The 27,601-nt window shown below is 49.6% G+C and overlaps 2 protein-coding genes across 3 annotated transcripts; one reads left to right on the forward strand and one right to left on the reverse strand.

Moving 5' to 3' along the window:
* Nucleotides 1–548: 548 nt before the first annotated feature.
* recql4 (RecQ helicase-like 4) lies at nt 549–14,305 on the reverse strand. 2 transcript variants are annotated; one of them, XM_028964422.1, is made up of 24 exons: nt 13,633–14,305; nt 13,517–13,550; nt 12,958–13,058; nt 12,704–12,847; nt 11,363–12,333; nt 11,123–11,222; nt 10,909–11,053; nt 10,713–10,826; nt 9,250–9,402; nt 9,076–9,168; nt 8,858–8,994; nt 8,696–8,779; nt 7,543–7,731; nt 7,182–7,364; nt 5,900–6,098; nt 5,076–5,353; nt 4,546–4,689; nt 4,106–4,430; nt 3,892–4,021; nt 2,910–3,070; nt 1,290–1,479; nt 1,046–1,211; nt 761–869; nt 549–680 (listed from the first exon to the last, which is right to left on the reverse strand). In XM_028964422.1, the coding sequence occupies exons 1-24, from the start codon at nt 13,717–13,719 to the stop codon at nt 559–561; spliced, it is 4,359 nt and encodes a 1,452-aa protein (XP_028820255.1). In that variant the 5' UTR covers nt 13,720–14,305; the 3' UTR covers nt 549–558. The 2 variants fall into 2 exon arrangements, with proteins under 2 accessions (XP_028820255.1, XP_028820256.1); XM_028964423.1 differs by having other exon boundaries at nt 559–680; nt 9,250–9,390.
* hgh1 (HGH1 homolog (S. cerevisiae)) lies at nt 13,954–18,781 on the forward strand. The gene is made up of 7 exons (XM_028964425.1): nt 13,954–14,109; nt 15,003–15,582; nt 15,971–16,071; nt 16,195–16,293; nt 17,051–17,142; nt 17,788–17,910; nt 18,486–18,781. The coding sequence occupies exons 2-7, from the start codon at nt 15,041–15,043 to the stop codon at nt 18,678–18,680; spliced, it is 1,152 nt and encodes a 383-aa protein (XP_028820258.1). The 5' UTR covers nt 13,954–14,109; nt 15,003–15,040; the 3' UTR covers nt 18,681–18,781.
* Nucleotides 18,782–27,601: the final 8,820 nt, after the last annotated feature.

Genomic DNA, 27,601 nt, shown 5'->3' on the forward strand with positions numbered 1-27,601 from the left:
CATCGATCGTGCAATAACCAGCGCAGCAGATTGCTGGCAGTGATGAAACGAGCAGACAACCCGGACCGTTCAGATGGTCGGAGCATCTCCAGTCCATTCTAATGGACTGAAAAAGATTTTTTTTTTTGCTGCTTCAGAGTCTTCGGCCCGACTTCAGATGTTGAAACTGGCTGTTGGTCGGGCGTCATTTAGTCATTAATAACCCGGTCCTACATCTCTTGGTCCTGCAGAGATGGAAGATGTCGGTGTTGCATCTGTGATGATCTCTTCCCAGCTTTACTTCCAACCCATCCGCCCATCCCTGGCTAAGCTGAGACTTCCGTTCAAATTGATGGGATTCAGGGTGGAAGTGGCATTATCCATGATGGAAGAACACAAAGCCCACCGGTCTGCTGCATTGTACAATTTAGCAGATAAGCCTTTGTTATATCTGCACAAATGAGCAATTATTAGCAAACAGCACCCACAGAAACATAAAAAAAAACGAGAGTGTGTCGAACGATACAAAAATATTTTATTTAATATTTAAAATATTCATAAAAAAAAAACGAGGTCGCGTCACTTTGTCCTTATGATCTCTTGTGTTGCTATGCGGATGAGTTGGTTGAAATCGAAGCGGATGTACTTCCTCCAGTAGCGGCGGTCGCGGCCGTACGTCTGCGCGGGGTAGCACGGGCTGCCTGCAAAGCCAGAGAGGGGCGGCATTAGAAGGGGCGGAGTCACCGAGTCTCCGCGGGGAGCGGCGTCCGCGCGAACGCACCGATGCCATGGAAGACCCTGGCCACGGCGCGGCCGGAGAACCTCTCGTCGCTGCGGGCGGACAGGAAGCTCCGGACGTCGGCGCGGACCTGCTCCTCCCAGTCCCTCATCTGGAAACAGGGAGAGAACGTGCTAGTGGTGCAGTCTAAAGACGTTTAAAAACTGACAATAAAATCCTCAGCTTGAAAGGATTCAAATCATTACCAATTCCGGAGATTTTCGTAGGAAGCGAATATGTACAATATGAATAACGTATAAGCGTTTTTTTACTCGTGTAAAAAGTCACCTTGTATCGGTTTAAAGAATCATCGTCGTCCTCGTACGGCTGCAGCTCCTCGCCGAAGTTCCGCTCTCGCCTCTTCTCAAAGTAATCACCCAACAGACGCTTGAGCCGCGGGCTTCGCTCCTCGTCCAGCCGGTCCAGGCAGGAGTCACAGGTCCGGTACGCAACGCTGGGGAGGGCGGGGGGGAAAAAGGGGGCGTGAAATTAAATATTTGGTGGCGCCCCGTACGTGTCTGAGGAACATCACCTGCGGAACGCCCTGAAACAGGCCTCGAGCTGGTAGAGCTGGGTCTTCTCCTGAGCCACAACCCGGCCGTGCAGGAACGCGCACACGCGGTCCATCTCCTCCGCAGTCAGGTCACCGTAGGAACGGAAGTAGAAGGACAGACCGGAAAACTCCACGTGAACCCCAGACCTTCCGGTGCCTCCAAATGACCCTGAAGGGATCATTAAAACATAAAATGAACGATTATATTTAAAGATACGGTATCTCACCCCTTACATTAGTTACTATTGTAAGATGGGGCGTCGCAGGACCATGGCCTTTCTACGCTTTTGTTTTGCGTAGCGGCCGTCTGTAAGAAGAGATGTGACATTCCTGTGCCTTTGTTGTGCATGAAGATTCAACACCTCCGTTTTACATGTCTTTTGTCGGACGGCAGTGCAACATTTGACCGGTCCTCCCCCGAGACAAACGTGTGAGGTGTCGGCCGTCGGGAACGCCCACTCTCTTTGTCTTCCCCAGACAGGAGGCACCGGGGGCGTGGCGTCAGAAACAACAGGATCTGATTGGTCTGTGACAACTTCCTGTAGGCTAGGGGTATAAAAGATCTGTTCACGTGTGGGAAACGGGCTGGGCTTTCTTGCTCATGGGTTTTTCCATCAGAAGCCTTCTGGCTTCCGAGTCTTTTTCTCTTCTCTCATTTTTTCTCATGGCTTTTTTTCCTCCCTCCCTCCCTCCCTCCCTCTCTCTATTTTATCTTATTACTTTGCTTGGGACAACACTGATGAAGAGTAGTCGGAGTTCAGCTTGTATAAAAGCGCAAATTTGCGGTCCACTCAAAATAACGAAGTACATCAATGACACTAACGTGTTTATTGTACAGTATTGTGCACAATAATAGTAGTGCAATGCGATTAACCAGAATAATCCAGGATTTTACTATATTTTTTATCGCTATGTGGCAAACAAGATCCCAGTAGGTGCAGTAGATCCTCAGACAACAGACGAGACCCAGCGTTCATGGTGGCAGTAGCCTAGCAGGTAACACACTCACCTATGGACCAGAAGACCCAGGTTCAAATCCCACTTACTACCATAGTGTCCCTGAGCAACTCAAAAATATTGCGTACAAACGTTTTTGTTTCTAGGATTTAACAATCGTGTAAATCGCTAAACTAATATTTTGTTGTATGACCACCGTTTTTTATAAACATGGAATTTCGGGGCAGTGGTGCTTCTAGCGGTTAAGGAAGCGGCCCGTAATAAGAAGGTTGCCGATTCAAGTCCCGACCCGCCAAGGTGCCACTGAGCAAAGCACCGTCCCCACACACTGCTCCCCGGGCGCCTGTCATGGCTGCCCACTGCTCACCAAGGGTGATGGGTTAAATGCAGAGGACACATTTCACCATGAGCACCGTGTGCTGTGCTGCTGTGTATCACAAGTGACAATCACTTCACTTCAGCTGTTCCAGTCCATGATTCATGATGTGTCAATGTAGCAATAAAAAAAATATATATACTAAAAACATAAGATTATTCTGGTTAGGCACATTATTTTGAACAATACTGTATATCTAATGATATTTAAAATTTTAAAACGCCACTGCTCAGCCCTTCAGTCTCTCCCAGACTCGGGTCACACACCTGAGCCCCACTGGAGCTGCCTCAGACCCTTCTTGACCATAAGCATCTGCCAGCCCATCGTGTCGGAGAGCTCCACCACGTCGAACTCCAGCGAATCACAGGCCTCCACCTTCTGCCCCGCCATCCGCATCCGGGCCAGAGCCACAGCAACGGGGGGACACCTGAAAACAGACACGTGCAGAGACTGAACTGCACAAAGCTGAAGATCTGAGTCTCTTCAAGTCAGGGAGCTTCCGTTTCACACTCGTCTTTTCTCCACAACCTTAAGTTGGACAGCGAAGACGGTTTCCAACAGTCCTGAAGGTTCATGCTGAACACTTTATCGCTCACTCATGTTAATGAGCATCTCATCAAGTGGCTTTTGATATTACAATAGTGAACAAAGCCGCCATGGAGGTAAAAAGAGGAAAAAACTGATTCATACTTCACTTTCTCCAGCTATGGACCTGGACTTGTAACCTGAGGTTTGCAGGTTCGAATCATGGCTGCCCACAGCTCACTAAGGGTTATTGGTTAAATGATGCTGTGCATCACAATGAAATCACTTTCACCAAAAGGAGGTGCATCCAAACTCTTCGCTGGAAATTGAAGAAGTGAAGTGATTGTCACTTGTGATACACAGCACACGGTGCACACAGTGAAATTTGTCCTCTGCATTTAACCCATCACCCTTGGTGAGCAGTTGGCAGCCATGACAGGCGCCCGGGGAGCAGTGTGTGGGGACGGTGCTTTGCTCAGTGGCACCTTGGCGGATCGGGATTCAAACCGGCAACCTTCTCATTATGGAACAGATCTACTAAAGGAACCTACATGTCAAAAGCATCATTAATTGATGGAAATATAACTGTAATAGTCAACTCAAGGTCATAGTGACGTAGTACAGCCTCTAATGGGCAGGACACAAGGGAGCAGTGAACCCTTAACCAGAACCCTGGGACATACGTAAAAAAAAAAAAAAATTTATCCAAAGAACACAACTGACAGTTTGGTTAACTTGCGAAGCTGTTGTGGTCCACCGTAGCATGTCATCTTGCAAATGGAGAGGGTGGGGTGCATCAGCTCTACCCACTGCTGTGGATGCAGCTCCAGGTAACAAAGCAGGGTCTCCAGACCTTACAAGAACAACGTCCAGGGAGAATTAGGCATGAGCAAGATACTCGTGCAACTAACTGTGTGGTCCTAAGGAGCTACCATACCCTCCTCAGAGATGTCCAGGGCCTCTACTGTCTCCTGAATGGGAATGGCTCTCTCATGGGTGTGACACACCCTGTGAGTGACCACTGCATTCTCTTCTCCTTCAGTTCTGCTACTTGCCTCCTCACCCTCCCCTCCCTTGCTTGACCCCTCCTCGAGGTTCTCAGTCTTCTTCTCCCCTTCGTCCAGGGGCTGGTTCGGAGGTGAATTCTGCCCCTCTGGGTTTCCGTCACAGGGACTTTTATTTTGCTCCTGCTGCTCATGCACCACCCCATCACAGATGTCCATCAACTCCAACATGTCGGCGTCATCCACCTCCATGTCCATCTCCAGGAAAACAAGCAAAACATACAGATTTTATTACACGTTCTCTTTTCTCAGAGTTTTAATCTAGAGTGTAGAACTTTATTTAGCCTTTTAAAGGAGGACCCAGGAGTCCAACCTTGGTGGAGCTCATCTCTTGGTGCTTCTGGTGGATCTGTCTGCACTTGCACGACGGGAAGACTTTCTGCACCAGCTTCTTGACTGTAAAGTAGTCCACTGTGTCTGTGTAGATGTGCCTGCGGAGCTCATGCAGGTCTTCACCCTGGAGAGAGTTTGTTAGTCAGACCATCGTGCATCTTCAGATCGGCCACTGCACCACATCCAACGGAACTCCTATTACACCTCGACCCAATCACCGCAGCGTGAGTGTGGTTTCTCGCCCAAATCGTATCTACACCCAATACTGGTCCTGCACCATGTCGGGCCGGGCGATTATACGATCTCGATATTGGCCGCCCAGTGGTGACAGTGGGCAGCCATGACAGGCGCCCGGGAAACAGCGTGTGGGGACGGTGCGCCACCGCCGCCCCTGTAAAGCTGTTCATTATCTCTGGTGGCAATATCGAAATTAATTGTGATAGAAATCGGTTGGAAAATCGGAAAGTGCACCGTTTTACGATCAGCTCTACCACTTGCGCCACGTCTCACCTCGGGGTCCAGGAACAGGTGACAGTGAGCGGGTCCTCCATCTCGGCCCGCGCGTCCGATCTCCTGCACGTAGCTTTCGAAGCTCTTCGGCATGTTGTAGTGGACGATGCCGCGCACGTCCGACTTGTCCAGGCCCATGCCGAAGGCCACCGTGGCGACCACCAGACGCAGCTCGCCGCACATGAAGTTCACCTGGACCCGCTTCCTCTCGGCGGCAGACATGCCGGCGTGGTACGACTCGGCGAGCCACTTCAGCGGCTTTCGGATCTTCTTCTTGGCTGGGAGTCGCATGAAAGTCAAGAAAAATAAGAGATCAGTGCTGATATTATGGTAGAAATCTGATCTTTGTGGGAAAAATCTATGTATTATAGTAAACTTATTTATTTATTTTTTACATAATGTATAACAAAAACATGTGTGCTCTATTAATGAAACAAGTGCTCTCTATTAATGAAATTTATTCTACAGGGTGGGCCATTTATATGGATACACCTTAATAAAATGGGAATGGTTGGTGACATTGAACATATTTTATAAGTGGTCAGAAATTTTTAAATAACTCATGAAAGAATAAAGTTAAAACCAAGCACACCATTGTTTTTCTTGTGAAATTACCAATAAATTTGATGTGTCACATGACCCTCTTCCTATTGAAAAAACAAAAGTTGGATCCAAGATGGCCGACTTCAAAATTGCCACTATGGGGTTAAAAGTTTCACATATAAAAATGTGCCACAAACAGGACGCTAATATCACCAACCGTTCCCGTTTTATTAAGGTGTATCCATATAAATGTAGAATATTGATTCATGTTTTTCCAGTACCCAGAGCCCTCTTCTTCTGGGCCACCGGGTTGTCGCCGTCTTCTGCTTTGGTAGTGTTGGAGGACTCCCTCAGCATCACCCCCTGCAGGCAAGTTCTCAGCAGCGCAGCGATGCGAGTGGTCTCCTCTCGCCTGGTGCAGTACACAATGATGGACTCCAGGGCACCGAAGCGCTCCCCCTTCAGCAGGGACACCAGCGCCTGGAGGGATGGGCACAACACGCAACGAACGGCATCATTTTATAGGAAGCAATGAGGCTGGTTTTTCTCAGCATCACCTTCAAAAACAAAATGATTTTATTAGGGCCGTCAATTGATTAAAAATCATCCTCTTACAGACCTATGATTAAGAATTAATGACAAAACTACACTAAAGCCACAGCTTGTTGTAATATTGAAAAGTACCGCACAGGCCCCGGCAGAAACGGCGTGCTATAAAGTGAAGCGATTGTCACTTGTGAAACACAGCAGCACAGCACACGGTGCACACAGTGAAATTTGTCCTCTGCATTTAACCCATCACCCTGAGTGAGCAGTGGGCGGCCATGACAGGCGCCCGGGGAGCAGTGTGTGGGGACGGTGCTTTGCTCAGTGGCACCTCAGCTTCCTTAACCGCTAGGCCACCTCTGCCCATATTTTAGACCTGCTTACACACATGTACAGAAGAGGTCAGCTTCACACTGACTTCGAAAGGGCCAATCAATCAGGTTTATTTTGAGTTAAATGTTGGCGTGAATGGAAAAACAACTATTGGTATCGACGCAGCAAGCCTGTGTGGTGGTAGCAGCCTAGCGGGTAACACGCTCGCCTATGAACCAGAAGACCCGGGTTCAAATCCCACTTACTACCATCGTGTCCCTGAGCAAGACACTTAACCCTGAGTGTCTCCAGGAGGGGACTGTCCCTGTAACTACTGATTGTAAGTCGCTCTGGATAAGGGCGTCTGGGAAATGCTGTGAATGTAAATGTAAGTGTGTAAATGCATTAACGGCATTCATTTATGCTAATGTGTTTAATATTCAGAATGAATAACAGTGATAAACATGCTAATTTTCACAGCTCTACATGTCATATTTACACCACACATTCTGAAGCTCAATAAATAAATAAAATAATTAAAATAAAATAAATAAATAAATAAATGATTCAGAAATAAATCCACAAATTGCTATTGGACTTGAGGGATGCGTGACATGCTTGTGGGACATGCAACATCAGACAAGCATGATACCGTAGTTGAAATCTCAGACAATTCCAGAAAATGTGCTGCGTAGCGGGACGCACCTGATCTTTGTCTCGGTCCGTGGACACGGAGAGCTGCAGGTTGGGCGGTACAGCAGCAGACCGGACAGCGATGCCATCCTGGTCATTGATTTCCAAGTGGCGGCCGATGTCCAGGGCAGTGGACAGGGTTGCAGTGGCTGTCAGTCCTAGTAGACAGCGCACGCCCAGACGATCTCTCAGAACCTAACAGAGAAAACACCAAGATATATGAGCCAGGGATGGGAGTCAGGAGATGTTCAGTCTTTCAAATAAAATTTTAGTCACGACAACGCTAAAATAACCATATTTTAGACCTACAAATAGGCTTTAGTGGTCAAAATATAAAATATATTATTTTACTAGTTAACCACAGTAGGGATACCTTGCACAGTCGGAGGTAGCAAGGCCTGAAGTTGTGGGACCACTCAGACACACAGTGGGCCTCGTCAATGCATGCAAAGGCCACCGGGGGGAGCTGGTCTGCTGGGGGCAGACAGCCAGAGCTCGAGTGACCCCCACCCACCAGTGCCTCTGGGGAAAGCAGCAGGACATGCACCTGGCCCGCCTTCACCTGGTTCCAGAAACAAGCACCGATCCATCAAGTCTCCAAAAAGAAACGCACACATGTACAGTTCAGGCCAAAAGTCTGGACACCTTCTCATTCAACGTGTTTTCTTTATCTTCATGACCATTTACGTTGGTAGATTCTCACTGAAGGCATCAAAACTATGAATGAACACATGTGGAGTTCTGTACTTAACAAAAAGTGGAGACCTGGCCTCCACAGTCACCGGACCTGAACCCAATCCAGATGGTTTGGGGTGAGCTGGACCAACAAGTGCTAAACACCTCTGGGAACTCCTTCAAGACTGTTGGAGAAGCATTTCAGGTGACGACCTCTTGAAGCTCATGGAGAGAATGCCAAGAGTGTGCAAAGCAGTAATCAGAGCAAAGAAACTAGAATATAAAACATGTTTTCACTTATTGCACCTTTTTTTTGTTAAGTCCATAACTCCACATGTGTTCATTCATAGTTTTGATGCCTTCAGTGAGAATCTACCATGTAAATGGTCATGAAGATAAAGAAAACACGTTGAATGAGGAGGTGTCCAGACTTCTGGCCTGGACTGTAGCTGTAGGTTTGATTACAGCTACAGTACACAAGTGATTACATGTCCTTAAAGTGAAGTGATTGTCACATGTGATACACAGCAGCACAGCACATGGTGCACACAGTGAAACGTGTCCTCTGCATTTAACCATCACCCTGAGTGAGCAGTGGGCAGCCATGACAGGCGCCCGAGGAGCAGTGTGTGGGGACGGTGCTTTGCTCAGTGGCACCTCAGTGGTACCTTGGCGGATCGGGATTCGAACCGGCAACCTTCTGTTTACGGGGCCACTTCCTTAACCGCTAGGCCACAACTGACCCTCTATCGATGGTACAAATTTGCCTCTTTTGTGTGTGCGTTCACGTTACATTTTTTTGCCGTTTAGCCCAGCCCAACGTTTACATCACTGTTCAGAAAAACACATACCTTTTCTATCGCTTTCTCTCGCTGTTTCGGAGACATGTTGGAATGAATGCATGCCGCCTTTAGTTTGGACGGAAGCCCGGACACCTTCAGCAGACAGGAAGTAGGGAACAAGCGTCAATAAAGAAGAAACCGGCGTCAACAGCATCGCCACGCGGCATTTACCTGGTCGTCCATCAGGGACACCAAGGGTGACAAGACCAGCGTGACGCAGCCCGACCTTTTGGCATAAAGGTAGGCCGGGAGCTGGTAGCACAGAGACTTCCCCATGCCGGTGGACAAGACCACAAGCGTAGACAGTCCTACGTGAGACACAGCGAGCACTTTTAAATGCGCCCGCATTCGCGTATACGATGCTATTAGGCCAAGCCCGGTCCTTTTACCAGAGAGGATCCTCATGATGGCAACTTCCTGTCCTGGTCGGAACGAACGGTATCCGAAGTCATTTAGCGCCTCATAAACTTCAGGAGGAGGTTCTGCAGAGAGTCCAAGACGAGGAGATTAAACGGTAAAGAGTCGCTGTTGATATTTGAATTGATGAAGTCGGAATGGCGTACCTCGCACTTTCCCGTCCTCCCCGAGACCATAAAGGGGCTCCATCGGCGGCGGAGGGGCGGGGCGCTCGTAGTCCGGCCTGACCACGTTCAGGAGGATTTCCTCCCCTTTGTCCACGTTCTCGTCGTCACCCTCCCTCACACCTGAGGGCGCCGCTACCGTCGAGTTCACGATAAAGACAAAGAGCAACATCAGACACATCAGACACCCCTCCTGCGGTGTGTCCAAGCCGTTGCGGACGAAATCATTTACAGCATTTACCAGACGCCCTTATCCAGAGCGACTTACAATCAGTAGTTACAGGGACAGTCCCCCCCCGGAGACACTCAGGGTTAAGTGTCCTGCTCAGGGACACGATGGTTGTAAGTGTGGTTTGAACCTGGGTCTTCTGGTTCACAGGCGAGTGTCTTAGCGACCACTTTGTAAGGAGACGCCACGGCGACGGTCTAATCCGGCTATCCGATTTATCGGCGTTCTGCAAGGAGCAGCGAGGCGGGACAGCTGGGGGACGGCGCGAGCCCGCTGACCCTCTGGCACGTGGGCGAGCGTGACATCACGGCCAGACAGTCGCGGGGCTGCTACGCTCATCTGGGCGACCGCTGACTTGGCCCCGGCCTCCCGTCCTGCGGAATCGCTTCATATTTCCGAACGCTGCGAAAACGAACCGAGAGAGAGAGAGAGAGAGAGAGAGACCAGGGGACTCGCCGCTCGTACGCTCTTCCGAACCGCGCGAGACGCCGCTTGCGGCTCTCGAGGGATCCGGAATGTCCAGCGAGGCGGAACGGCCGGTCGGCCTGGCGCGGTTTAGATGTTTTTGCTCCGCGGCGTTCCGCGGAAAGCCCAGCCGGGCCCGGTGGAGGAGGCGGGGCCACACCGGCAACTTTCCGCCGAGTAAGGCCGCGCTGGACGACACTTCGGGGGGAAAAAAAAAAAAAAAAAAACGTCCCACAAACGCGGCCCAGTTCCATATAATCTGCGGCAGCCTGGCGCACGTTCTGGTTCCGAACGGTTCTCCTGGCGCCACGGAACTGAAACGGACCCCAGAGGGTCGACAACAATAAAACCTTCACAGTTATGTTCATACGCTCACGTATGAACCAGAAGGCCACGAAGTCACAGGTTCAAACCCCACTTTAAAATAAATAAATAAATAAATAAATAGTGAAGTTGATTGTCATTGTGAGACACTGCAGCACAGCACACGGTGAACACAGTGAAATGTGTCCTCTGTGTCCCCTTGGTGAGCAGTGGGCACCACGACAGGCGCCCGGGGGACAGTGGCCCCTCAGTGGCACCTTGGCGGATCGGGATTCGAACCGGCGAACTTCTGATTACGGGGCCGCTTCCTTAACCGCCAGGCCACCACTGCACCAGTCAAGCAAGACACTTTGTCCCGAGTGTCTCCAGGGGGGGGGACTGTCCCTGTAACTCCTGATTGTAATTGCAAAAGACCCTACCGACTCACCTACAGGCTCGGACCGTAGAGTTCCTGTTGCCCTAGCAACCTCCTCTAAGGTGGGAAGCTCAAAAGGCTCCTCCTCCTGCTCGGTCGCGCCACCATCTACTGCAGGGGCTGGAGCTGGACAGTCACCATAGCAACGTGTTAGAAAAAGAGCTACACAGGTGTCTCGGCGCAGGGCGGGGCGGGGCGGGGCACTTACGTCTTCCCGGACAGCTCTGAGCCCAGTGGCCCGTGCCACCGCACTTGAAGCAGGTGTCGCCGTGGCGACTGAACCCGCCGAACCTCCCTCGTCCTCGTCCTCCGCCGAAGCGCTCCCCTTTCAGCTGGAACTTCTGCACGTACATCTGGAAAAGCGGACGTGGGACGGGTCGCCGTCAGCCCACCGGCAATAAGAAAGACGAACTCCGGCTCACCTGCTTGCGAAGGGCCGCGCCTCTCAGGGCAAAACCTTTCACGTGGGACTTCTTCTTCAAGTTGATTTTCACGAAGTTGCCATCCGTGTTCTTGGGAGCCCTGGTCAAACGTCGGAAGAACGTTTTCACCACAAACGGAAGGTGAAGGACCCCGCCCCGCCCCGCCCAACCCGCGACAGAAAGGCTCCCCGCTAGGTCTGAGGTGACATGACGTGGGGGCCACCAGTGACCAACACCCACCAGGCTCTTGGCACGTTCTTGTCTCGGCTCCTGGCTGCTCTCACGTCCTCCTCGTCCACCTCTCCGAGCAGATTCTCCCGCGGAGCCGCGGGCTTCCGCTTCACCTCGTCCTTCCCGGGGCCCTCGGGGCCCTCGCCGTTGTTCCTCCTCCCACGGGCAGCTTTGTTAAGGCTTTCCGAGTTCCCCTCCGCCTTCTTCATCTTCCTCCTCCTCTTGGCCGTGCCGCCGTCGGCTGCCTTCACCTCCTCTTCGTCCTCCTGGTCCCTCCGTCTCTTTCGGACCCGTCTCTTCACCCCCTTCCGCCCGGATTCTCCGTCCTCCGTCTGCTCGCACTCTTTCCCTCCTTCCTGACCTTTCCTGGCGCCCGGTCGAGGTTTTCTGGCGCCGCTGATGGCACCGGACAGCTCCGTTCCGCCAGGTTCTTCTCCTCCGAGAGCCGGTCTGGTTTCTCCGTCAGGACACCATAATGAGGGACCGGGCCCAGCGTCCTGCAGACAGGCGGTCCCGCCGCTAGACGTTACGTTACCCATTCTCGGCGCGGGCGGGGTGCTCTTGGCGCTCGCCGGCGGGCCCGGTTTATTACTACCTTCCTCGCCGCCGTTCGTGGCCAAGAGTTGGTCCGACCCGGCGGGCGCCGCGTTGCCTGCGACCGGCCTCTCTCGCTCGCCCACTTCGTCAAACACCCGACAGCGCTGCAGCCAGCCGCTGTCCACCGAGGACAGCCGCCTGGTCACGGACCGCCGGAGCTGCTGGGCCCGGCGCGCCGGCTCGTCTGGCGCGGGAGACCACGCCTCGGGTGCCGCGAAGGCTGGAGAGGGTTCAGAGGAGGCCGTCTGCGCCGGAGACAGGGGACCTGGACACGTGTTGGCCGGTTTCGGCTGAGCAAGCTCCAACGGGTCCTGGCTGTCCTTCCGTGACTTGAGTGGCGTTCGCCCAACGCTGAAGGACTTCTTCAAGGAGACGGGCCTCTCCTAGAAATGATTAAAAAAAGGTCCAAATAAAGTGAAGTGATTGTCACATGTGATACACAGCAGCACAGCACACGGTGCACACAGTGAAATTTGTCCTCTGCATTTAACCCATCACCCTGAGTGAGCAGTGGGCAGCCATGACAGGCGCCCGGGGAGCAGTGTGTGGGGACGGTGCTTTGCTCTGTGGCACCTCAGTGGCACCTTGGCGGATCGGGATTCGAACCGGCAACCTTCTGATTACGGGGCCGCTTCCTTAACCGCTAGGCCACCACTGCCCCAACAAGAGAGAACGTAGAACAACTCCTAAAAAGTGCTTATTCATTAAAATCAGGAGATGCATTTTCAAGGAAAGTCACACAACGAACCGTACCTTGACCGTAGAGCCGATATTCGCCTTGAGTTTCATGCCGAAGTACAGCGCGGAGGCCTGCAGGGACACCTTCTCCTCCGAGCTCAGCTTCGGCGCCGCCGCCGGCATGTTCTTGCGGCTCAGGTGAGACCCCCAGCAGTCGTCCTTCAAGGAATCACACGCAAACAGCACTCACTTACGGCATATACCGGTCAGCAGCGACGAGGACAGTCCCCCCTGGAGACACAATGGTAGTACGCAGGGTTCGAACCCACCTTGACAGCCGTCTGGACCTCTGCAGGGTGAACTTTGGACGCAGTTCCATTTCCACTGTTCTCTTTGGCTTCCTTGAGAGCCTGGTATTCTTTGTAGAGCTCTGCAAAAGCCAGCGCACTTTGTGGTTCGACGGACACTCACGGCTCTTACAATCAAAAGAAATCTCCACTTTCACAAAGTCATGCATGGCTGTGACTGTGAATTCACACACACGCGTTGGTTTTTCCAAGTTCTGCAGCCGATAAATTGATAAAAAATGCGAAATAATTTTGCCCGTATGCGATTTAATTTCAAAATAAAAGCCCCACCCTAACCACACCCTATTATTTACATCTTTCACTAGTGTGAAAGTGCACGGTGTACATGGACTTCACTATGTAGGTTGACCCCGAGGTGAAAGGAGACATTTTAATTCATATAAAAACCATCCGCCGTCTTTTCGACTTTTATTTTGGAAGGCGGTATACAGTCAAAACATCGGACGAGCGGCTGAATTGTTTCGCATTTTCACAATTCGTCGGCGTTTATATTTCACACGACTTCGTGAACTGCACTCACTTTTAGTCTCCTCGGGAGCTCCGTGCACGTCGTCCTACAACGGGAGACATAACACGTGAACAACGCCGCCGACTGGCCGGATTGTAACGACAACGTTCGGGAATACTCGGGTTTACCTTGTCGGGTTTCCTCTTGTGTTCCCGGACGAACGAGCGCTCCCACTCTTTCAGCAGGACTTTCACGTCGTCGTACCGGCCCGCCATCGCTCCGCTTGACGGGGGATTTTAAAAGCGGAACGCGGGGACAAAAGGCGCTTCGCTTCCCACACGACTTTTGGCGCGCCGAAGTGTCACAAGGAAGCAACCAATCGGAGCGAGGGGAGAACAATCACGTGACTAAAGAACGTAACGCCGCACTGCATTCATCTGCCGAGTAGCCCGGAGAAACTGTGTTAACTTTTGGGTAAACTTGCTATTTTACCATAAAGCCGACTTTTTGAGAGTATCTGGCTTTGCCGTTCACCGCCAGCGGATCCTCACGGACCCCCGCGATCTGATTGGGCGACGCGAACGTTGCGTCACAAACCCGGAAGTGCGTATCTACACGTTTCTTGCATCGCGGGGAGCCAGCGTGGAACCCGTTTTTGCTCTTTCGTGAGTATTTAAACCACTTGCGCATTTAAATACTTGTTTCTTTTTAAGTCGTAATGCAATTACACTCCGTCGCTAAAGAAATAATTATAATACTTTTAGGTCAAAGAGGAATGCTACGTACCAAAACATTTAGGTTTTACCTTGAAGAATTCTGCTGTGTAGAATCGCTAAAGTAATCGCTTAAAAGTTTTGTAATACGAAGTTAGTTAAAATATATATATATATATTTTAAAACCGTACAAATTCGGGGTTGATGTTTTGTTTTAGTTTCAGGCCTTTATTGAAAGTAATCGTCTAGCACTTAACAATTCCCTAGCATGTTCTATTCTTGACAATTTAGGCCTTATCGGGGGCTCTCAGTTTTGTAACTCAAAATCCATAGAAACCGAATGAGAATTGCTGGTGTCTTCCTCTTGTAAGGAACTATGAATGAGCACATGTGGAGTTATGTACTTAACAAAAAGTGGAGACCTGGTCTCCACAGTCACCGGACCTGAACCCAATCCAGATGGTTTGGGGTGAGCTGGACCAACAAGTGCTAAACACCTCTGGGAACTCCTTCAAGACTGTTGGAGAAGCATTTCAGGTGATGACCTCTTGAAGCTCATCGAGAGAATGCCAAGAGTGTGTAAATCAGTAACCAGAGCAAAGAAACTAGAATATAAACCGTGTTTTCACTTATTTCACCTTTTTTTGTTAAGTACAGAACTCCATACGTGTTCATTCATAGTTTTGATGCCTTCAGTGAGAATCTACCAACGTAAATGGTCATGAAAACACATGAATAAGAAGGTGTGTCCAAACTTTTGGCCTGTACTGTATGTACGTGTCAGGTTTCCTGTGATGTTTGATTTTTGGTGTTATTAGTAATTAAGTAATCATTGTCTTCATAGCTGATGAGTTTGCGATTGAGATAGCGATACTTTCCAGCATGCTGAGCAACAGTGAAGCCAAAGAGCTTCTGGCCTTCCTAACCTTGGACGCAAGGCCCGATGTGAAAGGTCAGGCCACAGAATACATTCTGGGACTCACTGGCAATAGCGATGGCTGCCGGTATCTGCGCTCAAAGCCTGACTTCATCAAAGCCCTCTTCACCCTCACTGCGGACCGGTCCATCGCCATTGTTAAAGACTGCTACCACGCACTCATCAACCTGTCTGCTGACGAGACCTTGCACCAAGCTCTGGTTCAAGAAGCGGACGTCTTGCCCGCACTCTTTCGAAACCTGCTGGAGCCGGGGTACGTGTTTTCGGACCGGATCTGCACCATCCTCACCAACCTATCCCGGCACGAGAGGACCTGCAAGGAGGTGTTTCGGGTGCTGCAGGAGCAAGAGATTGGCCTGGCCAAAATAGTGGAGATATTCTGCACGGAGGGCTACAACCAGAGGGCCTCACTGCACTACCTGGGTCCCTTGCTGTCCAACTTGACCCAGCTGCCGGAGACACGGCAGTTCGTCCTGGATAAGGAACGGTGGGTTCTCAATGGAGCAGCTTCTGATTCACACAATGCACATTTGCATCTTATACATATATTGTTTTTGGGTTTTTTTGTAAGTTTCTTAACAAATTATTAGCTCTTTTTTTCCATGTGGGATGGACCATTGAAAGTGAATGTCACTCGGGATACACAGCACACGGTGCACACAGCGAAATTTGTCCTCTGTATTTAACCATCACCCTTGGTGAGCAGTGGGCAGCCATGACAGGCGCCCGGGGAGCAGTGTGTGGGGACGGTGCTTTGCTCACTGGCACCTAGGCGGATCGGGATTCGAACCGGCAACCTTCTGATTATGGGACCACTTAGGCCACCACTGCCCCCCGGTTGGTGGTTCTGAATGTAACATGGTGGTTTTGCTCAGGTGCGTGGTGCAGAGGCTGCTTCCCTACACTCAGTACGAGAACTCGACAGTGCGACGGGGCGGGGTCGTGGGCACCCTGAGGAACTGTTGCTTTGACTACGGTAAGATGCGCCTAAAATGCCATCTTGCTGCCGTGAGCCATCAGAGTTTCGCCCAATTACGGCCCATTGTTGGTGAATTGTGACTCGATTTGTGACAATTTTTTAATCTTAAATTGTCCGCAGCACATCACGAGTGGTTGCTGAGCGATGCGGTGGACATCTTGCCGTTCTTGTTGCTGCCACTGGCCGGGCCCGAGGAGCTGTCTGAAGAGGAGAACGAAGGTGAGGGTGGTAGTGGCCTAGCGGGTAACACACTCGCCTACGAACCAGAAGACCCCCACTTACTACCATCGTGTCCCTGAGCAAGACACTTGACTGTCTCCAGACTGTCCCTGTAACTACTGATTGTAAAGCGCTCTGGATAAGGGCGTCTGGTAAATGCTGTGAATGTAAAAGGTGTTGTGTTGCTAGTAGGTGTGCTGGTGTAACGTATGCCACGATTTGGTTGCAGTTGTAGTAGCTGTTTGCTCAGTAGGGGGCAGTGTTTGTTATTTTTAAACGCGTTAGCAGGTTGAATTTTATGGCCTTGTTGTTTTTATAGGCTTGGCAGGTTGAATTCCTCACTCAGAGCATAGTGAGAAAGGGGGTGAAAAATGAACAAGGCTGATGGCTTTGCAACAGAATGGAAACTCTCAAAGACGTCACCAAGACTGGAAGTAGTGAATTCGGTCTTATTTTTCAAAGGTTGTGGTCTTATAAAATTGCTTGAAATTCTTTATTCGTGTCGGATTTTATGGCTCTATGGAACATGTTCATGCTAACCATGCTTTACAATTAGCGCCGTGAATGTCTGGAGGGGAACCCAGGCTAATAAAGAGGCGCTTGGTCTCACGAGGGCTCACTCATTAATTCTGGTTTTTGCTTAGGCACAGACTTAAAAAAAAACCCCCAAAAAAAACGATGTACTATTTCACCAGCGCACAGCATAAATTGAGTAATGGAGAGCAAAACCTTTTCTTTTTTTTTCCCCCTCCATCAGGGTTGCCAGTTGACCTCCAGTACCTTCCTGAGGATAAGAAGAGAGAAGAGGACCCAGACATTCGAAAGATGCTTATTGAGACGTTGCTACTTGTGAGGATCCTTCTGAACATCAATCGTTAGACAACACTGAATATTATGTTTATTATATTATGTAAAAAAAAAAGGGTGTTAGTAGCCTAGCGGGTAACACACTCGCCTATGAACCAGAAGACCCAGGTTCAAATCCCACTTACTACCATTGTGTCCCTGAGCAAGACACTTAACCCTGAGTGTCCCTGTAACTACTACTGTAGTCTGATAAATGCTGTAAATGTAAAAACACATTTTATATATCTATAAAAAATTCAGACGAAACCACTGTATTTAAGTGTTAGTAATATAAGTGTAACTTTTTAGTTTTTATATATATACACACACACACACTACTGATCGTGTGCTTGTTTGTTGTGGACGTACATATTTGTAACAGGCTCGAGTTACTGACCTTTTTGTCAGTCACGTAGTTTCGAATGAAACCCCTCTAAGGACTAGTTCAGATGTCGGCCTGCCTGCCGAGGGTTCTCATTCCATCTAGTTCGTAATTAAGACCGGGTGACCGTCATCGACCTAATGACTCATGTGGCACTTTCTCGCTTCAAAGAAATGGCTGCCCGTAACGCGCTGGCCTATTCAGCGAGGCGGGTGTCATGTGGGCTGTGGTGTCGCGACTAACACGAGTGCTTTTTCTTCCCTCAGTTGACTGCCACCAAGGCGGGTCGGCAGATTCTGAAGAGCAAGAACGTCTATCCGATTATGAGGGAGTTCCACAAGTGGGAGAGGGAACCCCACGTCACAGCAGCATGTGAGAAACTCGTTCAGGTACAGAATAAAAACGTAACTGCTTTCTGTTATCAGCCAGGTTTGTGTTAAATAGACACCTGCTGGGCTCGGTGGAACCTTTGACGCCAGGGAAATTAATCCAGAAGTCTAAACGCGATTTATGACAAAGAAAAAACAGGATGCTCAAATTTTGTGGAAAAAAAAAAGTCTGGGCCGTTCTCTGTGGTGTGGTGGCAGACTTTTAGGGGGGGCTCAGTGGAAAAGATGTCACACGGTCCCCACATTAAACCCTGATGCACTCCATAACATCTGGGAGATTCCTTTTGAACAACGTGCCAGCAACAGGGCTTCACTCACTGCAGCCTTCCCAGGCATTTAAATCACTGCAATAAAGCAGTAAATCCATAGCTTCAAATTTGACCCCCTAATATTCATCTAGCACTAATAGGCATTTTCATATGCTGAAATAATGTGAATAACAGGACTGTAACTTCCATCCTATTGTTGGAATGCCTACTTTTTCCATGTTGTTGAGTCTTGCAATTGGCAGTCATTTTACCCCGTCTGGACCCGGCTCTGTGTGTAATATCTGGATATTCTTTTATTTTCTGTAGGTCCTAATTGGAGATGAGCCAGATGCAGGGATGGAGAACCTAATGCAGGTGGAGATACCTGAAGACGTTGAGCAGAAGCTTAAAGATCTGGACGTCAAAGAGCAAGAGCAGATAGAGAAGGAGAGAGAAGAACTGACGAAAGAAGCCGAAAGCAACCAGACCCATAGCCAGTGTCCAGATGGGTTGGAGAGATAAAGTAGAATTAGCTAACAAATAATACAGAAATACTACAGACTGTTGAACAAAAACCATTTGTATTCGTTATCAAAAAAAACGGAAATGAAAGGTTTTTGCAAGCTGTTGCATTGTTTCAGTGATTGTGTTGTGGAGAGCAAGTTGAGAGCAGGTCAACAAGGTTTACATTTACAGCATTTATCCAGAGCGACTTGCACGCCGTTGTTACAGGGACACTTTACCTGGAGACACTCAGGGTTAAGTGTCCTGCTCAGGGACACAATGGTAGTAAGTGGGGTTTGAACCTGGGACTCTGTGGTCTTCTGGTTCAGAGGCTTCGTTTACATTTACGGCGTTTGGCAGACGCCCTTATTCAGAGCGACTTACAACGTGCTTAAGTTACCATCGATGAAGAGATCAATTCTGGTTCACTAGGACCCCAACTATGAATACATCTATTTAATTCACTCTGTTGTAGCTTCGTTTAATGGCCATTGGTGACCACCTGACTCAAAGTGTCTTACCATCCTACTTGTCTCATTCTTCTCTTTCACAAAACAAATATTAAGCACAGTTGTGACTTAACTCGGGTGGTAGCGGCCTAGCGGGTAACACACTCGCCTGTGAACCAGAAGACCCAGGTTCAAACCCCACTTACTACCATTGTGTCCCTGAGTGTCTCCAGGGGGGGACTGTCCCTGTAACTACTGATTGTAAGTCGCTCTGGATAAGGGCGTCTGGTAAATGCTGTAAATGCACTCAAGATTGTTAAATCATGATGGAATAACACAAAACACCGTGAATTTCTGAAATTCGTGTAACTCAATATTTGGCTTAAATTGTTATTTAAGGGGAGTGTGTAGGAGCGGATCCGTAGCAAAATAGCAGCGTTTTTCCACTCTTCCACCCTCAGGCTTTTAAACCCAACTGCATCTTGTGGATGATGTTTTTTAATGGTTCCGTCGGCGAGGGTCCCTCTCCTTGCTACCCAGACTGACCCCCGACTCCGTCCCTCACCCCCGGTCCCCGAGACAGCCGTGGTGGTGCGCCTGTGGCCGCGGTGCCAGTTCCAGCTCCACAAGTGCGGCTTCTGTCGCGCCTCCAAGAGAGTTCTGTGATGGAAACGAGAGTTTCCACGCAGCCTGGCGCGGCGCGCACTTCTGTCACCGCTCTATTACTTCTCGCCTCGCATTGTTTGCGGCAGCGGCGGAAAAGGGAACGCTGGCTGTTCCCTTCTTATCCCACACAGCTCACCCCTGATGGGTATCTTTCAGCGTTCATTTACATTTAACGTTAACCGGCTCGGTTTTGCTGGAAGTTGGGGTCGAACGTTAATGCTGGCCTGGGGCAACAGTTCCGGCCCGGATCGAAGAAGAAAGAAAGTGCAGCGAATGTCACTCGTGATGCACAGAACACGGTGCACACAGTGAAGTGTGTCCTCTGCATTTAACCATCATCACCCCGAGTGAGCAGTGGGCAGCCATGACTGGCGAGAAGTGTGTGGGGACGGTGCTTTGCTCAGTGGCACCTTGGCGGATCGGGATTCGAACCGGCAACCTTCTGATTACGGGGCCGCTTCTTTAACCTGCTAGGCCACCACCGCCCCAGCGTGTGTACCGAGGTGCCATTGCATCGTCCTTTTGTGACCAGAACGTGCTCCTTGGTTTTAGTGCTTTTCTTACTCCCAACACTGCTCATTAAGAGCTTGTACTTAATAAGCTACTAAGGTAGGTGTGTGTGTGTGTGTGTGTGTGGAAAACGCTCACCTGTGGAATGCAAGGTGACATGTCACAACAAAAATAAGATTTAGAAAGTGTCCACCTTAAACAGTCTGCTTCTCCATAATTAAATAACTTGCCCACATATGAGATGTGAGTACTTTGAAGTAAGCCTTCCCAGAGCTTGGTAGAAAATTTATGATGGCTACAAACATCATACGAGCCACATGCAACATGACCACATGCGTAATGCTAATTGTAGCACAACGTTATGAGCTGGGCTGGTATAATTTCAGAAGACAATTTCACTTCAGAGAAATCTAATGCACCTCACCATGTTGCGGTTACCCTTGCGACTGAGGTCATGGGCAACGTTACACTTTAAAAAATTTTTTTTATTTTTACGAATTTTATCTGAATCCCCCAATGGCCAAACATGTTCCAGTCTACTTGGCGTAAAGATTTCACTCATTTAAAAACATGACATTTATTAATTAATTAATTACTTGTTTATTTTCAAAAGTTCAAGATGTTGGTACCCTGCATGCTTGTCACTTATCACAGCTTTGTCGCCCCCTGCTGCACGCTGCTGGTAAGGACAGATCAGTGAATCTACGTTGCCAGTGAATCTACCAGCGACTAAAGTCAATGGTTGCTGCTGTCCCCAGATACTCGAATGCTTATTAATATTGCATGAGTAAAGTAATAAAAAGGAAACCAACAAATTAAACATATTAGTTAGTCAACATATTTCTTAATGTATCTGGCAACACGCTATACCTGCTCGACCTGCAAACGTTTGTGTGTTGGACGGCCCCGCCGGAACCGAGTCGTACCTGCGTGACCTCTGCGTGACCCCTGCGTGACGAGAGCACACGGAGCGGTGAGAATTATGGTTTGAAGCGCACCACCTCTTTCATTCGTGTCTACGCCTCGGCCAGCGTTGATTGTGGGGCGTTAAAAATGGAACCTGTAGCTCCTCCCCCCCCGGGACAGACTTTCCGTAGCCCGAGTAGACACGACCTGGGGCGAGTATTTTTCTCTCGATGACTTGAAGGAAAGGTGGCTCGGAGCTGTCCAAAGCCAATTATCAAACATCTGCACCAAAGATGGAGGGATTGCGGAGGTGGTGAGCTCCAAGGTCGAGACGGGGTCCCTGTGGAGGATCTCGCTTTTAAGTGATTCTGAGCACAGCGCTTTGCTCCTATCAGCCTTTCCATCCAGGAAGACAATGAACGCTATGGGACGGAATATTCCCACACCAGGCCTTACCACCTTCTCAAGCCAAGAGTAATTTGGACCCTTCTTGCGGATGAGATATGGGGCTGCTTTCATTGGCTGCTCATTTGCTTTCAATGAATCTGTCTCTCCAACAGTGCTTGTTGGAGGGAAAAGAGCCAGCCATGTGCTCCGTGTGTACGGAGTGCTGCGGTTGCAAATTATTAGCTGCAAATATGGCAGAGACGCCCGTTCCTAAATCACCGGCCCACCACAGGGCACTCGCGCACTCACCCGCACAGGCAATTCACCGCTGCCAGTTCACCCAGTCTGCAAAAGGTGGAAACCTTGCGCAAACCCACACAGACCTGGGGAGAGCATGCAAACCCCGCACACACGCAAGGTCCAAGCCAGGACCCGAACTCACAACCCTGGAGGCACGCGTGCATCTATAGCAAATAAAAGCAGCGGATCATAAATGATCTGGGAGGAAGCAGAGGAGCTGCTAGAAGTACCTGATTTTCCTCCTTTTTTTAACAAGCAAGAATCGTTCAGGCGATTATGGGCATTTTACCCAACCAATCAGATTTCCCAGAAGCACCTGGCCAGGGCCGTATGCTCCACGAAGGTCACCTGCCTAACCCCCTCATGCAATTGGGTAGCTCCTGGGAATCAGCTTGATACTCACCACTCCACACAGCCAATTTTAGTAATGGTTTCCAAAATTTCCCCCCCCCCCAAAAAAAAGAAGAACGACACAGTGCAGCATTGTATTCGTGTCCCGCTTGTCCACTTGAGGACTGAGAGATCAGTGATTGACATCACTTGCAGACACAGGCAATAATCCATAAGGAAGTACAATGATTATAATGTACACAGCGTATTAAAGTGTATATTTTAGAACGTAGCTTGCTCAGTGCTGTACATATATAAGTAGTTCACGTCTGTCAAGATCTCATTTATAAACGGCAACTTAAATAGTAATTGGTGGTAAAATAGAATCGTGTTCGTATCACAATTAAATAAAGCAACTTAGAGCTTCATAATTAAGCAATATTCAACAAGACAAATAGCCGTGCTGTAGATATCGCACGGTACATCAGGCCCTGAAGTCTACGGTTTATACCACAGTATACCAATTGTAGCACAGTTTCCAGTCAATATGGCTGCCGAAACAATGAAAAACGTAGACTTGACTTGACGAACTGTGAATAAACAGGCACATCCAGCTGTTCCCGAGCAATATTATTCATGTAGAAGTGACGTGACCATAAACAACGTAATAAGACCGGAATGATATTTTTAACGAGATGTGCCGGAGCGCCGTTATTGTGAGATATTGTTGCTCCCAGGGTCCCTCTCGGCCAATCAAAGTGCCAAGCTGGAGCGACCTGTGATATGATGATCTGCCGATCCGGAGCGGAGTCCTGTTATATAGGACAGCCCAGTATTAATCTGACATGTTAGCTGCCATTTTACTGAGAAATGTAATGAAATTTTATCTTTTTATTTGATCTCCAGACGTCTGGAGTTCCCCGGATTACGAGAAAATGCTATTGTCTGTGTTTGCCTTGGCGTTCCGAGCATTGAGAGGTGATGACCTACTTTTTCACAACCTTTAAGTCCTTTGAAACATTTTTTAAGCAAAATATGAATGACAAAAAACAAAAAAAGAAATTCCGCTAGAGCTTTGTCTTTCGCGTTAAAATTTTAGGGGGGCCACGTTTATATTGAGCAATTGCTATGTTTCGCCGTAAAGCTTCAGCTTTGATTAAAGCTTCTCTTGAGCGGGCTGCGGGTGGAACAGGTGGTAGGAGTATTAACCAGGAAGCAAAAAGTCAGACCAGATGGACGGAATCCACCGAAAGCAAAAACCCTACGACGCTACATCGCGAACGAGGAAGAATAACAAATTACATAAAATAAGCGTAGTTGTGTTACTCCTTACATAAACACCGGTTTCCCTTCCTGGGACTGCTAGACTAGACTGGAGGGGGCGTTGTGATTGCTCCGATTTCCTTTGATTGAAACAGACCAGAAGTCATTTAGCGGTGATTTTTAAACATTTTTTTTGTTTCTCCTCGCCTACAAAGGCCTAGTTGGAGGGGTCAAGAGAAGGTGGACCACACCAACACGGGCAAAGGTCAGAAAGAATTACTCTTCATCCCGGCATGGTTGGTGGCCCATGATGCTTGGGCAGTCCCCAACCTCTCATTTACATTTAGAGCACTTATCAGACGCCCTTATCCAGAGCAACTTGTGGTTAAGTATCTTGCGATGGTACACAATGGTAGTAAGTGGGATTTGAACCTGGGTCTTCTGGTTCATAGGCGAGTGTGTTACCCGCTAGGCTAGTACAACTACCAACCTTGATCCTGTTAGAGCATCTTGCAAGCAACTTTCTAAATTTTGACTTCTAATGGTAAGTGGACAGCCACCAAAGCAGAGAAGAGGAGGCAACTTCAACGTGGTTTTGAAATGGTTCGATGAAGGACACTACGGAGCCAACAGTAGCACAAAGTGAGGCCACCAGGGCAGTACCGTTTCATCCAGACTGCTTTCACGGAACCCTCGGATGGGGGTTTTTAAATTCTCAGAAAACCGTTTCCAAATTCGCTCTCGCCTTCTCATGAGTTTTAACCCAACTCTGTCACCCATAAATCAGAGCAACACCAGTGTTTGGGCCTTGGGGTGGAGCTCCTGTTTCACCCAGACTCTGGCCGGGCCACTGGTTCACGGTAACTTCAGGCGTCCTCGCCGGGCGTACCGCGGTACCGTGACTTTTCTTTCAAATTTACAACAGCTGATTTTTTTACTACTTCCCTTATTGTGCGAGCAAAATACACGTTTGGACAGCCGCTCACTACAATTCAGCATCTTCAGAGTTTGTCAGTAGAACCAGTTTTGAAAATTCTGATTACGGCCCGTAATCAGAAGGTTGCCGGTTCGAATCCCGACCCACCAAGGTGCCACTGAGGTGCCACTGAGCAAAGCACCGTCCCCACACACTGCTCCCCGGGCGCCTGTCATGGTGCCCACTGCTCACTCAGGGAGATGGTTAAATACAGAGGGCAAATTTCACTGTGTGCACCGTGTGCTGTGCATTACAAGTGACAATCACTTCACTTTATACATGGAGAAACGTCCTCTCTGCCTCAACGCGCCGCGCCAGAGGCAAGCTGAGACGGGCCGAACGCGATACGCGGCCGGAGGGTCGCGGCGAGGACGAACGAGGAGGACTGCGTTATTGCGCCCGGTAGAGCAGTAGAGCGGTCGCGCCGCGCTCTCCTCCGTGACATGTTGAGCGCCACTCTGGACTCTGCGGTTTTTCGGCCTTCCGCTCTTTAAACGGCACCCGATCCTTCTTGGGGGAGGAGGAGAAGGCCGGAGGTTTGGTATCCCTTTCAGCCCGGTCTCACAGCTTGGCCGGCCGGTCCCAACTCCGGCCGGGGGCCCGGTTCCTCCGGTCCGTCTAGGGTCTCGTACCGCAACGATCGGAACGGTCACCGCCGGAGCGCAGGTCCGCGGTTTCACCGCCCGGCGCGGTGTGATGGATCTACGACGTCCAGGACGGTGACACTTTTAAACGCGGTCTCCGCTTGGAGCGTTGGTGTGTGTGTGTGTGTGTGTGTGTGTTTCAGACAGCATCTGCCTCCCATTTAGCACGTAGCCTTGGACTGAACCACCTCAAGTGTGATACTCTCCCTAAGTGCTCTCCCGAGGAGCCCAGAGCGAGGCTGGTTTCAGCGCGCTCTCGCTCCTCTCCTACGGTGGCCAGATTGATTGCGTTCGATGTAAATTGTATTTTGTTTAGCCGTAACATCAGGTCTCCGATTTCGCCCAAACGCACTTTACGAGTGCAGTAAATTTATATAATTGTCGACTTTTTTCCCCCTCCGTTGTCTCCCTGAATAGTCGGGATGATTTACGACGCTCAGCCTCTCGACTGAACGGAGGCGGCGAGCGTGGGAGAACGCCGCTTTCGGCGTCCCGTCACCTGTCTTTAACCCTGTCACGTTGGGTGAGGAGAGACAGGACGAAGACCGTGGCACCACAAGACGTCCCGTTTTATCCTTCCGGATGAAGCCGTTAAAGGTGACACCGTGGTAGGGAAGACAACTTTCACTCGTCAACATTTCTAGGCATTTACGGGGAATTTGGCGTTTTCCATTCGACTACTTTCTGCACATTTCATTTCATGATTAATACTGTTTTAATGAGAGAAGAGCACTAGCTTGTGTTAATTATGAAACCACTAATGGAAAAGTAATTGAAAAAGCGATTAGGAGGTTATCAGATGCTCGGGGCAGCCCGTCATTATGCTTCAAGCGCCACGAACGTAAACTCTTAGAAAGATCAGATAGGACCAGAAGATCCGTCAACTGGAGAGAGACAAATGTCTCCACTTCATCTGGCACAGTTCACTACGTTAGCTGATGTGGCACCCAACGAGGTGAAGGTGGACCCCGTGACATCAGGAGGGAGGGACACGGGGCCTTTTTTTGGCTGGTCCTGTAATTACGGCCTGTCCCAAAATCAAACTGCATGTTCGCTTCTGCCGAGGGTCTAATGTGCACCAGATGAGCAGGGCTGGTCCGCATGAACGTGCTTTGGTACGGAGCCCGCCGCAGTCGTCGGCCCCCAGGTCCATAGGCCATACAGCTGTCCACAGGGGTGGAGCCGGGTGCGAGGGAAGCAGGTTCTGCTGAGGTTGGATGATGGGGACGTGCTCTGGGCACCCATTAACTTGTTTTCTTACCGGCCGGAGAGCCGAGCTCTAGCAAACACGTGGAGCATTTTCAGTGATCCGCTACAGGCCCCGAGGGCCGTAACCCGTGATTGACACCGGCGGCCATCGCGCCGGCACCGAACGCGCCGGGCTCCGGGCCCAAGGCCGGCCGGGCGGCGCAGGACGACGGAGGAAAAACAAACAAACAGTGCAGAGCCGCCGTAAAAACGCTTCCCGTCCTCTGAGCCCCCTCTGCACATGCAACACCGGGGATCACCATCCACTTCTCTCCCCCCGATCACCTTGAACAAGCGGAATTTGGAGCGCAGGAGACATGTTGCTTGAATTAATATGACTGATGCACTGTGTGTTTAAGGAATTTTCGGATTTCTGCTGGTGCAATCCACTTAAAGTCTAACTTTCGGCTCACAATGTCCCCCCCCCCACCCCCCAGCTTCCTGGAGGGAGTGCACTTTCTGAACGTTCTCCAGGTAAGGATTTAGGGGCTTGGATTTATGACCGGGGGGGACCCCACAGCTGGGGTGGGGATTACAAGGAAGGCCAGAACAGGAAGGTTTGGGGTTGAATAAATCTGGGGTCTCACATAACCCGGGAAAAAGAGAGGACGAGACCGAAGGTGAGGGAAAGCAAGGTGAGAACTCCTCATTGTTGGAAGAGACGAGGAGTGGATGATGCATTACAGGTCGGACAGTTAGCACGGGGATGTCTGTGATGCAAAATCAGCCTCGAGCAGAGTAAAGAAGAGTTGAAGAACCACCCTCGTCTGACTAGCGATCTACAGGGTGGGCCATTTATATAGATACACCTTAATAAAATGGGAATGGTTGGTGATATTAACGTTGTGTTTGTGGCACATTAGTATATGTGAGGGGGGCAAACTTTTCAAGATGGGTGGTGACCATAGTGGCCATTTTGAAGTCGGCCATTGGATCCAACTTTTGTTTTTTCAATAGGAAGAGGGTCATGTGACATCAAAATTATTGGGAATTTCACAAGAAAAACAATGGTGTGCTTGGTTTATTCGTTCTTTATTCGTTCTTTATTCTTTATTCGTTCGTGACTTATTTACAAGTTTCTGACCAAATATAAAATGTGTTCAATGTCACCAACCATTCCCATTTTAATAAGGTGCATCCATATAAATGGCCCATCCTGTACAATGCGTGAAACATGGACTGGCACAAATATTAAACCTGATCACTCAAGCAGGTCCGAATTCCTTGCGTCACACTCCTGTTGGGTCACATCAGGCAAGT

This window comes from Denticeps clupeoides, chromosome 20 (genome assembly GCF_900700375.1).
Source record: "Denticeps clupeoides chromosome 20, fDenClu1.1, whole genome shotgun sequence".
NCBI lineage: Eukaryota > Metazoa > Chordata > Actinopteri > Clupeiformes > Denticipitidae > Denticeps > Denticeps clupeoides.

Coding starts and splice junctions, on each gene's coding strand:
- recql4 (XM_028964422.1), bottom strand. CDS start 13,719: ATGGCGGGCCGGTACGACGACGTGAAAGTCCTGCTGAAAGAGTGGGAG. Junction 870..1,045: donor ATTCTTTAAACCGATACAAG/GTGACTTTTTAC, acceptor CCCTGTTTCCAG/ATGAGGGACTGGGAGGAGCA. Junction 681..760: donor CAGGGTCTTCCATGGCATCG/GTGCGTTCGCGC, acceptor CTGGCTTTGCAG/GCAGCCCGTGCTACCCCGCG.
- hgh1 (XM_028964425.1), top strand. CDS start 15,041: ATGCTGAGCAACAGTGAAGCCAAAGAGCTTCTGGCCTTCCTAACCTTG. Junction 15,583..15,970: donor TTCGTCCTGGATAAGGAACG/GTGGGTTCTCAA, acceptor GGTTTTGCTCAG/GTGCGTGGTGCAGAGGCTGC. Junction 16,294..17,050: donor GTCTGAAGAGGAGAACGAAG/GTGAGGGTGGTA, acceptor CCCCTCCATCAG/GGTTGCCAGTTGACCTCCAG.